Here is a 16,532-nt window from a genome sequence, read left to right as displayed (position 1 = left end):
TTGTTTTGCTGTTCTCCTTTTTTCAAGTAGATGAATCAATCCTAAAGTTCATATTAAAAAGCAAAAACATAGGGCGCCTGAAGGGCTCAGTAGGTTAAGCATCTGCCTTCAGCTCAGGTCATGATCCTGGATCATGACCTCAGATTGAGCCCCATATCAGGCTCCCTGCTCAGAGGGGAGCCTGCTTTTCCCTCTCCCTCTGCCCCTCCCCCTATGCTCCTGCTCCCTCCCTCCCTCCCTGCCTCTCTCTCCCTCAAATAAATAAATAAAATCATTAAAAAAAAGCCACCAGAATAAAAGAGTAAATAACGAGGACCAGCACAATCAGAATTATTGAAATACAGATCTTCCTCGACTTATGATAGGGGTATGTCCCAATAAACCCATCGTAAATTGAAAATATCCTAAGTAGAAAATGCATTAAATGCACCTAATCTACCCAACGTCCTAGCTTAGGAGAGCCCACTTTAAGTGTGTTCAGAACACTTACATTAGCTTACAGTTGAGCAAAATCATCTAACAAATTCCTATTTTATAAAGTGTAGACTATCTCATGTAACTGATTGAATACTGTACTGAAAGTGAAAAACAGAATGGTTGTATGGGTACAGAATCCTTCTAAGTGTATGGGTTGTTTACCTTCGTGATTGTGTGGCTGGCTGGGAGCTGTGGCTCATTGCCATTGCCCAGCATCACAAGAGAGCATCATACTGCATATTGCTAGCCCAGGAAAAGCTCAAAATTCAAAATTCAAAGTATGATTTCTACTGAACACATACCACTTTTACACCAACATAAAGTCAGAGAATATCAGTAAGTGGAACCATTTTAAATCGGGGACTGACTGTATACTTAAAAGTCTCAGTGATTAAAGCAGTGCAGTGTGGTGCATGAACAGGGAGATAGTCAATGGGATAGGATAGAAAAATGCAGAAATACACTCCAAAATATATAGGAATTTAGTAATAAAGTTTCAAACAGTGGGGCAAAACAGACTATTCGACAATTGTTGTTGGGATCACTATGTAGCCATTTAGAAAAGGAAAAAGTTGGATTCCTATTTTACATCTTACACTAGGATAAATTCCAAATGGATCAATACTTACAATGGGAATTAAAATAATAAAAATTCCAGAAGAAAAACATGGGAGGATTCTTTCACTATCTTGAAAATAACAATGACTTGAAATCCAGGAGTCACAAAATGAAAGTAAGTAAATTCAATCACATAGAAATAAAATATCTTCTGCATAACAAGATATAAATAGCAAGTAAAAAACAGAAGAAAATATTTGTAACTCGGTCAGATGGTCTTATATAAAAGGAAGAAAATTTAGAATCTATATTTGCATTTGCTTCTGTATGTATATAGAAACTGAAAAAATCTACTGAAAATGAGGAACGGTCATTATTTTTGGCAGAGTTGGAGTACTGGGTAGATGGAGGATAAGAATGGGAGAGGAACTTTTCATTATGTAACTCCTTATACATTTTGACTTTTGAACCAAGTGAATGTATTGCTTATCCGAAAAGTTAAATTTTTGAAAAGTCCCTACTCTTATATAGCTTACTTTCCAGTACGGGGAGACAGATGACAAGCAAATAAATATATACTTTGGATCATAATGAGATAACTAAATTCATGAATTCAAGGAACTTGTGTAATATGCTTCATTAATCTTCATAGTGCCTTGTAAATAGTGAAGCACATACTGGCAGCTCAATAAATACTTTCTGAATAATTACAAAATTATTTAAGTCCTGTTTGTATGATTATGTTATTGTTCTATTTGCTTTCAATGTAAGGATCTAGACCATCAACTGAAAATATAAAAAAACTGTACCTGTTGCCAGTAGTGTTGGGAACATGTATCTTCAGGTCTTCTGTGACATCCCTCATCACCCTTTGATAACCAGACATTCCTGAGTCTTTGATATAATAAGGATTGTTTCTCATTAAGTATTCCCCCAAATGATTAATTGGATTAAACTTGGTTGTATTATCAACTTCTGCCCAAAGCTGTTTCTTTTCCACTTGCATTAACATTTTTTCCACCCCAGGAACTAAGGTAGGCAGAAGTTTGTCAAGCAAATACGCACGAGTGTTCAGTGTCATGTCTTCATCATTAAACCACTCTTTGGCCAAATTATCCCTAGGGAGTTTTTTTTCAGTCTTTTTTTCTAGTTCTTTCTTCAGATTATCCTTATCTATTATTTTCTGCTGCATTGCCTGGGCTCTTGCTTCCAATCTTTCGAAAAAATTTTTCTTCCATGGCTGTTCTAGATTTGAATTCAGTGCAGTTGGATCTAAATTGAAAATCACTTTTGCAGGTTTTCTCACCACCAAATTCTTTGAGACTCTAGCGTTGGAGTCCTTCATTGAACAAATTGAGGTTTTTATCTGGCCTTCCAGATGTATTTCTGAGGAGGAAAAAAAGTGAAATATAAGAATATCAGAAGTAGATTTTTAATCTGTGTTACTTTAGAACTATTTAAAAGAAGTTTTTTTTACATCCATTTACATGGTGTATTCAAACATAGCTGAAAGTAACAGAAAATCAGATAACAGTGACTTTCACCATAAGGACATTAATTGTTGACTTAATCAGAAGTCATTCCGCAGCTCACTGTTTTTCACTAAGTACCTAACCTGTTTCTATTGTTCTTTATTCGTTTTTTATGCTTGTACCTGAGGATTACAAGGTAGCTATTGCATCTCCCAGCATCACTTCTTTATAGGAAAAGAATTGAGAACAAACAGATTTTCTCTTCTTGTGGTTCTACTTTATTATATAAGAAGAGAATATCCCAGACTCCCCGCTCCAAGACTTCCCTTTACATTTCACTGGCCTTATTAAGTTGCATGTCTACCCCTAGACCAATAACTGGTAAAGGAAAAGGGGATTATTATGAATAGTTTTGACTAATCATAATTTATTCCTTCATGCCAAGGTTTAGAACAAGTTCCTGATATCAAGTGATTTCTATCTGCTACAAAATTTAGGCTTAGTTGGCAGGCAAAAAGGTGAAGAAATGTCTGCTGAGTGGGCAGCGAAGAGACTCTACCACACATGTATTTCTTCCCACTCTTATATTTCCAGCCTCTTTCAGGTTTTCATTTTAAAAATGCAATATTGAGATATTAGCCCAAGATAGTGGAGTGAGAACAGGCACTTATATCCCCTACCTGTCAAAATCTCTAAAAATGACAAAAAAGGGTGTGTGTGTGTGTGTGTGTGTGTGTGTGTGTGTGTTAATATAAACATAAGAAAACTGGCAGTCATGAAAGGAGTCTTCAGTAGTCAGAAATTTTGAAGGTCTCTGAAAAATGTAAGGAAGGTAGAATTAGATTGAAGAAACTATAGGACTAAAAAAAATACAGATCACTGTGAAATTTGAGAATAACTTTGAGGCACCCCAAGTTTAAAGGATGTACATGTGGGTAGCAGGGGAATGATTGATCATTTGGGACATTTGAGCTAATCATTAGGCATCAGAGATGCTCACCCCTGCACTGAGACAAGGGGGTTTGTGCTAAAGAGGCAGAATAATGCCGCTACACAAAGAGAAAATGAATTGCTGACAGACTTCACTTGTCTGCACACCTTATGCCTCCTCCATAATCACTGGCAGCAATGTACAGAAAACAGAAACTCCATCTACAGAAAAGCAAACAGGGATTCCCAAATACAAATGTAAGTACACATAAAAGAATCACTAAATATTTAAAGAAAACTACCTCCATGACTAAATCCAACAAATACAATAATTAATACACCCAAGGAAATACCATTAATAAATGCAAGGAGTCTCTAAAAGAATTCTAATTAATATCCTCAGAGCAGAGAAATCAGAAGAAATAAAAAGAATGTTATTTAAAAATACAATTAAGAGAGCATGGGTATCTAGTGCTCAGATCTTGATTTCTAGTATCATTCTCCAATTTTTAAGAATCAGGACTCATTTTTGGAGAAATGACTGATTCTAGGACTGGAGAAGGAAATACTAAAGGAGCCTAGAGCATCTTGTAGTGCCACAAAGTAAAGAAGTGCTCAGAAACAAACAGACAAACAGTACAGTGATTGGGGTAAAGACACACAGCAGCCCACTGAAAGAGCTCTTAACAGCCAATGGTGGAACAATTCGAGTGATGTAATAAAATAATATTGGATTCTAAACCAAGTATAAAATAAATATCCATAAGTCTGTACTGATATAAGCAAATAAATGGGGGGAGGACAGATAAATATCCTGTGCAGAAATATTCCAAATAATTTAGGTACCTCCAGGAGGTAGAGCATCACTCTTCTTTTTTTTTTTTTTAAGATTTATTTATTTTTTTATAGAGAGAGAGAGAGAAAGGGGAGGAGGGGTGAGGGAGAGAGAGAATCTGGAGCAGACTCTTGGTTGAGCATGGAACCCAACATGGGACTTCATCCCACAACCCTGAGATCATGACTTGAGCCAAAACCAAGAGTCAGGTGCTTAACCAACTGAGCCACCCAGGTGCCCCAACTCTCTTCCTCTTAATTATAGGCTGTGCATAGTAACTTCTTCCAAAAAGTACAATATGAAAAAGGGGGGAGATAATAACTTTTCAGTGGACAAACCTTACAAAAACTATCTCAGCCAGATGATCAAGATTAATTACCATCAACAATGGAAAGTCATATTGATAGCATATATAATACGCTAGATAGGATATGACAAGAACAGGACTTAATCTCTGTGGTCTTCCTTCCCAAAATCCATAACACCATCTAATCATAATTTAAAAATCAGACAAACCCCAATTAGGGACATTCTACAAAAATACCTGATAGCACTCCTTAACATTGTCAAGGTCATCAAAAACAAGGAAATCTTAGAAACTGTCAGAGCAAAGAAAACTCTAAACAGACATGGCAATTAAATATAATATGGTGTCCTGGAACAGTAAGAGTACACTAGATAAAAGCTAAGGAAATCTAGGGTGCCTGGGTGGCTCAGCTGATTAAGTGACTGACTCATGGTTTCGGCTGGGGTCATGAGATGGAGTCTCATGTTGGGCTCCACTCTCAGTGTGGACTCTGCTTGAGATTCTCTCTCCCTCTCCCTATCCCCACCCTCTGCCCCTCCCACCACTCGTGAGCTCTCTCGTTCTTTCAAATAAGTTAATTAATTAAATAAAAACACACTAAAGAAATCAGGATAAAATATGAACTTTATGCCCATATAGCTCATTAGTTGTGACAAATGTACCACATTGATACAAGGTATTAATAATAGATATTACTGGTTGTGGGATAAACAGGAACTCTCTATATTATTTTCATAATGTTTTTGTAAATCTGAAAGTATTCTAAAAGTAAAAGTTTATTTTAAAAAAGAAACTCAATAAACAAAAAAAGAGAGAAATCACTTGGAAATGAAAAAGAATTATTGCTGTCAACAAAACCATCAATACATTGCCTTGAAGATCAGAAAATACTGAACCCTAACCAGCAAGCTGGAAGATCAGGCCAAAGCAGATAAAAAGGGCAAAGGGAATAAGAGAATGGAGGATAGATCCAGAACTTTTAATATTCATCTTATGCAAATGTTAAATGGAGTGAACCAAGAGCGTAGAGATAAGGAAATATTCAAAGAGATAATGCAAGAAGATCTCTTAGTATTGAAGAAAGATACAAATCCTGAGCTTTAAAAGGCTTACCAAAGGCAGTTTCTGTTTGGGATGATGAAAAACTTCTGGAACTAGATGGTGATGGTTGCACTAACATTGTGAATTTACTTAATGACACTGAATTGTACACTTCAACATAATTTAAATGGTAAACTGTATATTATGTGCATTTTATCACAATTTTTTAAAAAAGCACCAAATAACTAATCCAAGATACATGATTAAAATACAAAAATAGTTCTTTAAGGAAGACGAGGTCAGACCTATAGCAGAGCTCTGGACACCCAGCCCCGGCTCCTGACTTACTGCTGTTCACTTTCTTGGAGGAACAAGTTCATCAGGAAGCTTGCCTTGGTCATGGCTTTTAAGCACACCGGTAAGACACCCATGGAACCAGAAGTGGTGATTCACCAAATTAGAATTACTCCAACCAACCACAACGTAAAATCTTTGGAGAAATTATGTGCTGACTTACTTGATCAGAGGCAAAAAAGTAAAGAATCTCAAAGTGAAAAGACCAGTTTGGATGCCTACCAAGACTCTGAGAATCACTATAAGAAAAATTCCTTGTGGTGAAGTTCTAAGACTTAGGGATCATTTTCAGATAAAGATCCACAAGTGACTCATTGATTTGCACAGTCCTTCTGAGATTGTTAAGCAGATTACTTTCATCAGTATTGAGCCAAAAATTGAGGTTGAAGTCACCATTGCAGATGCTTAAATCAACCTTTTAAATAAATTATCAGTTGTTAAAAAAACTATATATAGAGAGATACCCTAGTTATTAGCAATAACTGATTAAAAATATAATTTTTCAAAGTTTCTTTCTGTAATAGTGACAAAACTGGAAAATATCTAGAGATAAACCAAACAAAAATGTGTTAAGACCAATATGAAAAAAACCATAAAACTTTTGGTACTGGCATGATGATAGACATATGTAAATGTAATAGAATTGAAAGTCCAGAACTGAACCCATATGTCCATGACCAACTAGTTTTTGACATAGGTACCAAGATCATTCAATGGGGAAAAAATTGTCTCTTCAGCAAATGGTGCTATAAAAACTGTATATCCACATGGGAAAAAATGAAGTTGGACCTCTACCTCACATCATATACAAAAATTAACTATCCCTAACAGACATATAAAGAACACTCTACCCAACAATAACAGAATTCAAATTCTTCTCAAATGCACATGGGACATCTTTCAGATAGGCCACAAAATAAATCTCAATAAATTTTAAAACATAGATATCACATAAAGTATCTTCTTTGACCAAAACAGGATGAAGTTAGAAATCAACAACAAAAGAAAAACTGGAAAATTCACAAATCTGTGGTACTTTAAACACACATTCTTAAATACCGATGAATTAAGGAAGAAATCACAAGGGAAAGAGAAAATTCTTAGAGATGAATGAAAATGAAAATACAACATGCCAAAACTTATGGGATACAGTGAAAGCAGTGCTCAGAGGGAAACTTACAGCCATGACTACATTAAAAAAAAGAAGACCTCAAATCAATAACCTAACTTTTTAACATCTTTTTTAAAAAAATTTATTTATTTATTTATTTATTTGAGAGAGAGAGTGTGCGTGAAGGCACACACGCACCTGCTCGAGTTGGGGGAGGGGCAGAGGAGAGAATCCCCAAGCAGACTCCCGGCTGAGCTTGGAGCCCAACTCAGGTCTTGATCTCACAACCCATGAGATCATGACCTTAGCCGAACCCAAGAGTCAGATGCTCCACCGACTGGGTCACCCAAGCCCCGCAAACCTAACTTTATATCTTAATGGACTGAACAAAGAAGAGTAAAATAAACTCAGAACTGAAGCAGAAGGAAGGGAGCAGAAGGAAGGAAATGATAAAGAGTAGAGTGGAAATAAAAAAAAATAGAGCATAGAAAAATAGTAGAGAAAATCAATAAAGTCAAAAGTTAGTTTTTTTTTTTTAAAGATTTTATTTATTTATTCGACAGAGATAGAGACAGCCGGCGAGAGAGGGAACACAAGCAGGGGGAGCGGGAGAGGAAGAAGCAGGCTCATAGCGGAGGAGCCTGATGTGGGGCTCGATCCCATAACGCTGGAATCACGCCCTGAGCCGAAGGCAGACGCTTAACCACTGTGCCACCCAGGCGCCCCAAAAGTTAGTTTTTTAAAAAGGTCAACTAATCAACAAACCTTTAGCTAGACTGGCAAAGAAAAAGAAAAGATACGAATAACTAAAATAAGAAATGAAAGTGGGAACATTGCCATCAGTCTCACAGAGATAAAAAGAATAACCTAGAGTAAGTGGACGAATTCCTTGAAACACAAAAGTTATCTAAACTGACTCATAAAGAAATAGAAAATCTCAACAGACCTATAACAAATAAAGAGATTGAATCAGTAATCAAAATCCTCCCAGCAAAGTAAAGTCCTGGACTGGATGGCTTCAACATTTAAAGAATTAAAATCAGGGGCCCTTAGCTGGCTCAGTCAATGGAGTGTGCGATTCTTGGTCTCTGGGTTGTGAGTTTGAGCACCACGTTGGGTGTAGAGATTACTTTAAAAAAATAAATAAATAAAATCTTTTTAGAAAATAAAATAAACATAAAATAAAATAAAATCAATCCTTATGAGGCTCTTCCCAAAGAATCGAAGGAGACGGAATGGTTTCTAACTTATTCTATGAGGCCAATATTATTCTGATACCAAGAGCAGGTAAAGACACCACAAGAAATGAAAATTGCAGACCAATATTCCTTTTGAATACAGATGCCAAAATCCTCAACAAGATATTAGCAAATCAAATCCAAGAGCACAGTAAGAGGATTATTCACCATGATCAAGTGAGATTTATCCCAGAAATGCAATTGTGATCCAACATAAGACAATCAATCAGGGTAATTCATCACATTAATCCAGTGAAGGAAAAAAAAACACATAATCACCTCAATTGATGTAGAAAAGGTATTTGACAGACTCCAACACCATTTCATGATTTAAACAAATAAACAAACAAAAAACCTCCTCAGAAAACTAGAAACAGAGGAGAAATTCCTCAGAATGATAAATGGTATTTATTTAAAAACCCATAGTTATACTCAGTGGTGAAAGACTGAAAACTTTCCCCTTAAGATCAGAAAAAAGACAAAGATACACACTTTCACAGCTGCTATTCAATATTGTACTAGAAGTTCTAGCCAGAGATATTAGAAAAGAAAAAGAAAAGGCATCCAAATCAGAAAAAAAACCCTATGTTTATAAGTGACATATCCTGTATATAGAATATCTTGAATAACTCACAAGAAAGCTACTAGAGCTAATAAATGAATTCAGCAAGGTTGCAGGATACAACACCAACACACAAAGTCAGTTGTGTTTCTGTACAACAGCAATGAACAACCCAAAAAGTAAATTAGGAAAGCAATCCCATTTTCAATAGCACCTAAAAGAATTACTTAGGAATAAATCTAACCAAGGAGATGAACGACTTAAATGCTGAAAACTATGAACTATGCTGAAAAAAATTAAAGAAGACATAAATAAATGAAAAGAACCCTATGTCCATGACAAGAAGACTTAACATTATAAAGATGTAGTTACTACTCAAAGGGATCTGTAGATTCAAAGCAATTTTATCAAAATCCCAACAGTCTCTTTCACAGAAATGGATAAACTGATCCTTGCTTTCATAAGGAATTGCAAAGGACTCTGAATAGCTAAAACAATCTTGAAAAAGAATAAACTTGGAAGAGTCACATTACCCAATTTTGAAACTTAATACAAAGCTAAAGCTAAAGTAATTAAAACAGTATGGTAGAGGCATAAGGACAGGCATAGACCAACTGAATAGAATAGACAGCCCAGAAATAAATCTACATATATATATATATATACACATATATATATGTATATGAAGTATATGTATGTATGTATGTATGTAAGTATATATGTTAATATGTATATATACATCTTTTTTTCAATAGGGTACCAAATCTATTCAGTGGGAAAAGACCATTTTTTTAAAAAGATTTTATTTATTTATTTGACAGAGAGAGAGACAGCCAGCGAGAGAGGGAACACAAGCAGGGGGAGTGGGAGAGGAAGAAACAGGCTTCCCGCGAAGGAGCCTGATACGGGGCTCGATCCCAGAACCCCGGGATCACGCCCTGAGCCAAAGGTAGACGCTTAACGACTGAGCCACCCAGGCGCCCCAAAAGACCATTTTTTTAAACAAATGATGCTAGGACAACAGCATATCCCATGCAAATGAGTTGGAAAGCTGGACCTTTATACCATATGCAAAAATGAACAAAAATGTAATGAAAGATTTAAATTAAAGAGCTAAAACTATAAAACTCTCAGGTGAAAATTTGGGGAAAATCCCTATGACATTGAATTTGGCAATGACTTCATGGAGATGACATCAAAAGCACAGGAAACAAAAGAAAAAATAAACTGAACTTCATCAAAATTAGGAACTTTTGCACATCAGGATAGAACAAGAAAGTGAAAAGACAATCTACTGAATGAGAGAAAATATTTGCAAGTCATATACCTGATAGGGAATTAGTGTTCCTTATCAGAACATAACGAACATTTAACACCCATAATAACAAAAACAAACAACCCAATTCAAAAATAGACAAAGGACTTTAAGAGACATTTCTTCAAAGAAGATATACAAATGGCCAATAAGCATATAAAAAGTGCTCAACATAATTTGTCATTAGGGAAATGCAAATCAAAACCACAATGAGGTATCACTTCACTCTTACTAGGATGGTTATAAAAATTAAGATAAAAATAAAATAAGTATGGGCGGGAATGTGGAGAAATTGGAACGCTGGTGCATTGCTGGTGAGAATGTAAAATGGTGCAGCCACTGTTAAAGAGTTTGGTAGTTTCTCAAAAGGTTTAAACATAGAATTACATATAACTAAACAATTCCACTCTTAAGTATATATCCACAAAAATTAAGAGCAGAGATTTGAACAGATACTTATACATCAGTGTTCATAGCAGCATTATTCACAATAGGCAAAAAGTGGAAACAACCCAAGCATATATCAACAGATGAATGGTATATACAAAATATGGTATATACATACAGTGGAATATCATTCAGCCATTAAAAAGGAATAAAATTTTATATATGCTACAACATGGATGGACCTGGAAAATATTTTGTTTATTGAAATAAGCCAGACATCCAAGGAAAAATATTGTAGCTAGAGTAGGCAAATTCATAGAGATAGAAAGTGAAATAGAGATCACTACAAATTGGGGGAAGTAGAGAACAGGAATTTATTTTTTAATGGGTACCGAGTTTTTGTTGGGGATAGTGGAAATGTCTTGGATACAGATAGTGGTAATGATTATTACAACATTGTGAATATATTTAATGTCACTGAATTGTATACTCACAAATAGTTAAAATGAAAAAAATATATATTTTACCACATTAAAAAAAAAAAAAAGCATCACCACGATTCCAGAATCTCCCTCATGCTACTTCTCCAGTCTTAACCTCCCTCCAAAGTTAACACTAACATTCCTTCCTTCTTCCCTTCCTTCCCTCCTCTCTCTCTCCCTCTCTCCATCTCTTCCTCTCTCCCTTCTTTCCTTCCATTCTTTCTTTCTTTGGTAACACTTCCTCAGTTTCCAACACTATAGATTAATTTTGCCAGTTTTTGAACCTCATATTAATGGATCATACAGCACGTGCTCTATTGTATCTGGTTTTTCCCAATAATTTAACTACTTTTATCCACATTGCATGGCAGTAGTTGCTATTCATTGCTGCACAGTATTCTCTTGTATGAATATACTATAATTTTTAAATTCATTCTGCAGATGATAGACATTTGAATAGTTTCCAAATTTGGCTAGAACAAAAAGAAACTGCCATAATCATTCTCTACATGTCTTTTGGTAGACATATAGATTAATTTCTCTAGGAGCATAAATGCTGATAATGGGGTACATTCAGCTTTATAAATAGTGCCAAACAGTTTTCTGAAGTTCTACCAATTTAGATTCCCACAAGGACTGTATGAAAATTTCTGTATTCCATCTTTGCCAACATTTGGCACTGTCTGTTTTTTTGTTATTTTGCCGAACACATAATTTTATCTTGTGATTTTAATTTGCATTTCTCTGGTGACTCATGAACTGGAACTCATTTTCCTCTATTTATAGTCAATTTAATGTTCTCTTTGATGAAGTTTCTGTTCAAATCTATTGTCCATTTTTCTGTTGAGTTGTCTTATTGATTTGTAGGAGTTTTATACATAGTCAGATAAAAACCTTTGATGAACAAATGTATTGTAAATACTTTTTCTCGTACCTTGCTTGCCTTTTCACTGTCTTAATGGTGTTTTCTGATGAACAGAAGTTTTTTTTAAGATTTATTTATTTTGAGAGAGAGTGAGCAAGTGGGGGGGAGGGGATGAGGGAGAGAATCCTTCAAGTAGACTCCCCAGTGAGCACTGACCAGATGTGGGGCTTGATCCCACAACTCATGAGATCATGACTTAAACTGAAAACAAGAGTCGGAGGCTTAGCCGACTGAGCCACCCAGGCACCCATGAACAGAAGTTCTTAATTTTAATGTCTATTTCCCAAGTTTTTCTTTTATGTACAGCATTCTTTGCATTTTGCTTAAGAAATATTTGCCTAAAAAAAAAAAAGAAAAAAAAAGAAATATTTGCCTACTCCCAAATCATGAGAATATTCTCCAATGCATTTTTCTAAAATGATTTATAGTATTATCATTCACATTTAGACCTAAAATACATGTAGAATTTATTTTTGTGTGTCAGGTAAGGTAGGACCCAAAATACATTTTTTTCCATGTGGCATCATTATTGAAAACACCTCCTGTTTTAAATATAGGACTTTCTGGGGCACCTAGGTGGCTCAGTCAGTTAAGCACCTGCCTTTGGCTCAGGTCTTGATCCTGGGGTCCTGGGATGGAGCCCCGTGTCGGGCTCCCTGTTCAGTGGGGAGTCTGCTTCTCTCTCTCCTTCTGCCCCTCCCTCTGCTCCTTCTCTCTCTCTCTCTCTCACTCTCTCCTTCTCAAATAAATAAAATCTTATGAATGAATGAATGAATGAATGAATGAATGAATGAATGACTTTCGACTGGACTATTCTGTTCCATTGCCTTGTCTATCTTTACACCATTATCATGCCACCCTGATTTCTGTAACTCTGTTACAAATCTTGATATTTGATGGTATAAATCCTTCCACTTTGTTGTTCTTCAAGATTTCCTTGGCTTTTCTGGGTCCTCTGCATTTCCACATACATTTTAGAATCAACTTGTCAATCTTTTTTATTATATTATGTTAGTCACCATACAGTACATACACACACAGAAACATATATAGAGAGCCCTGCAGAAATTTTGATTAGAATTACATTGAATCTAGAGGTCAATTGAGGGAGAACTACTGTCTTAACAGTATGTATTAAGTCTTGTAATTAATGAGTAAGTATTCTTTTCTTTTTTCTTAAATTTTTAAATTTAAATTCAATTAATTAACACGTAATGTATTATTAGTTTCAGAGGTAGAGGTCAGTGATTCATCAGTCCTGTATAATTCTCAGTGCTCCTTACATCACATGCCCTCCATAATGTCCATCACCCAGTTACCCATTCCCTCCATCCCCCTTCCCTCCAGCAACTCTCAGTTTGTTTCCTATGATTAAGAGTCTTTTATGGTTTGGCTCCCTCTCTGGTTTCATCTTGTTTTATTTTTTCCTCTCTTCCCCTGTGATCCTCTGTTTTGTTTCTTAAATTCCACGTACCGGTGAGATCATATGATAATTGTCTTTCTCTGATTGACTTGTCTCGCTTAGCATAATACCCTCTAGTTCCATCCATGCTGTTGCAAATGTCAAGATTTCATTTTTTTGAGGGCTGAGTAGTAGTGCATTGTATAGATATATACCACATCTTCTTTATCCATTCATTTGCCGATAGACATCTGGGCTCTTTCCATAGTTTGGCTATTGGACAATGCTGCTATAAATATTGGGGTGTAGGTGCCCTTTCAGATCACTACATTTGTATATTTGTGGTAAATACCCAGTAGTACAATTGCTGGGTCATAGGGTGTCTCTATTTTCAACTTTTTGAGGAACCTCCATACTGTTTTCCAGAAAGGCTACACCAGCTTGCATTGCCACCAACAGTGTAAGAGGGTTCCGCTTTCTCTCTATCCTCACCAACATCTGTTGTTTCTTGTATTGTTAAATTTAGCCATTCTGACTGGTGTGAGACAGTATCTCATTGTGACTTTGATTTGTATTTCCCTGATGCCAAGTGATAATTGAGCATTTTTTTCATGTCTGTTGGCCATTTGTATGTCTTCTTCGGCGAAATGTCTGTTCATGTCTTATGCCCATTTCTTAATTCGATTATTTGTTGGGTGTTGAGTTTGATAAGTTCTTTATAGATTTTGGATACAAACCCTTTATCTGATAAGGCATTTGCAAATATCTTCTCCCAATGTAAAGGTTGCCTTTTAGTTTTGTTGATTGTTCCCTTTGCTGTGCAGAAGCTTTTTGTACTGATGAAGTCCCAATAGTTCATTTTTGTTTTTGTTTCTCTTGTCCCCGGATAAATGTCTAGTAAGAAGTTGCTGTGACCGAGGTCACAGAGGTTGCTGCCTGTGTTCTCCCACAGGATTTTGATGGATTCCTTTCTCATGTTTAGGTTTTTCATCCATTTCGAATTTATTTTTGTGTATGGTGTAAGGAAGTGGTCCAGTTTCATTCTTCTGCATGTGGGTGTCCAATTTTCCCAACACCATTTGTTGAAGAGACTGCCTTTTTTTCCATTGGATATTCTTTCCTGCTTTGTCGAAGATGAGTTGACCATCGGAGTTGAGGGTCCATTTCTGGGTTCTCTATTCTGTTCCATTGATCTATGTGTCTTTTTTATGCCAGTACCATACTGTCTTGATTACAGCTTTGTAACAGAACTTGAAGTCCAGAATTGTGATGCCTCCAGCTTTGGTTTTCTTTTCCAACATTCCTTTGGCTATTCAGGGTCTTTTCTGGTTCCATACAAATTTTAGGATTGTGTGTTCCAGCTCTGTGAAAAATACTGGTATTATCTTGATAGGGATTGGATTGAATGTGTAAATTGCTTTGGGTAGTGTAGACATTTTAACAATATTTGTTCTTCCAATCCATGAGCATGGAATGTTTTTCCATTTCTTTGTATCTTTCTCAATTTCTTTCATGAGTTTTCTATAGTTTTTAGAGTACAGATCCTTCGCCTCTTTGGTTAGGTTTATTTCTAGGTATCTTATGGTTTTTGGTGCAATTGCAAAGGGGATTGACGACTTAATTTTTCTCTCTTCTGTTGCATTGTTAGCTTATAAAAACGCAACTGATTTCTGTGCATTGATTTTATATCCTGCCACTTTGCTGAATTTCTGTGTGAGTCTAGCCATTTGGGGTAGAGTCTTTTGGGTTTTCCACATAGAGTATCATGTCATCTGCAAAGAGTGAGAGTTTGACTTCTTCTTTACTGATTCGGATGCCTTTTATTTCTTTTTGTTTTTTTCATGCTGAAGCTAGGACTTCTAGTACTATGTTGAACAATAGTGGCGATAGTGAACATTCCTGCCATGTTACTGACCTTAGGGGAAAAGCTCTCAGGTTTCCCCATTGAGAATAATATTTGCTGTGGGCTTTTTGTATATGGTTTTAATGATATTGAGGTACGTTACCTCTATTCCTACACTGTGAAGAGTTTTAATCAAGAAAGGATGCTGTACGTTGTCAAATGCTTTTTCTGCATCTATTTAGAGGATCATATGGTTCTTTTTTTTTAATTTTTATTTTTTTATTTTTTATTTTTTTTAAATGATTTTTTATTATGTTAGTCACCATCTAGTACATCCCCAGTTTCCAATGTAAGGCTCGATGATTCATTAGTTGCGTATAACACCCAGTGCACCATGCAATACGTGCTCTCCTTACTACCCATCACTGGTCTATCCCATTCCCCCACTCCCCTCCCCTCTGAGGCCCTCAGTTTGTTTCTCATAGTCCATAGTCTCTCATGTTTCATTCCCACTTCTGATTACCCCCCCTTTCTTTATCCCTTTCTTCCCCTACCGATCATCCTAGTTCTTATGTTCCATAGATGAGAGAAATCATATGATAGTTGTCTTTCTCTGCTTGACTTATTTCACTTAGCATTATCTCCTCCAGTGCCGTCCATGTTGCAGCAAATGTTGAGAACTCGTTCTTTCTGATAGCTGAGTAATATTCCATTGTATATATGGACCACAACTTCTTAATCCAGTCATCTGTTGAAGGGCATCTCAGCTCCTTCCACGATTTAGCTATTGTGGACAATGCTGCTATGAACATTGGTGTGCATATGACCCTTCTCTTCACTACGTCTGTATCTTTCGGGTAAACACCCAGTAGTGCAATGGCTGGATGATAGGGTAGCTCAATTTTTAACTTTTTAAGGGACCTCCACACTGTTTTCCAGAGTGGCTGTACCAACTTGCATTCCCACCAACAATATAGGAGGGATCCCCTTTCTCCACATCCTCTCCAACAATTGTTGTTTCTTGCCTTGTCTATTTTTGCCATTCTAACTGGCATAAGGTGGTATCTCAGTGTGGTTTTTATTTGAATTTCCCTGGTGGCTAATGATTTTGAACATTTTTTCATGTGTCTGTTAGCCATTTGTATGTCTTCATTGGAAAAGTGTCTGTTCATATCTTCTGCCCATTTTTTGATTTGCTTATTTGTTTCTCGTGTATTGAGTTTGAGAAGTTCTTTGTAGATCTTGGATACCAGTCCTTTATCTGTAGTGTCATTTGCAAATATATTGTCCCAT

The 16,532-nt window shown here is 36.1% G+C and overlaps 1 protein-coding gene and 1 pseudogene across 1 annotated transcript in view; one reads left to right on the top strand and one right to left on the bottom strand.

The window, feature by feature from the left end:
• The window catches only part of EFCAB5 (EF-hand calcium binding domain 5), a 199,624-nt gene that overhangs the window by 143,236 nt on the left and 39,856 nt on the right, over positions 1-16,532 (bottom strand). The window contains exon 6 of the mRNA XM_040641087.1: positions 1,845-2,421. Within this exon, the coding sequence (XP_040497021.1) occupies positions 1,845-2,421 (577 nt within the window). The remainder of the gene's footprint in view (positions 1-1,844; positions 2,422-16,532) is intronic.
• Positions 6,020-6,383, top strand: LOC121105045 (annotated as a pseudogene).

The sequence above is a fragment of the Ursus maritimus genome, unplaced genomic scaffold, assembly GCF_017311325.1.
Source record: "Ursus maritimus isolate PB19 unplaced genomic scaffold, ASM1731132v1 scaffold_24, whole genome shotgun sequence".
NCBI classification, from domain to species: domain Eukaryota; kingdom Metazoa; phylum Chordata; class Mammalia; order Carnivora; family Ursidae; genus Ursus; species Ursus maritimus.
This window is presented reverse-complemented; position numbering and strand designations above follow the sequence as displayed.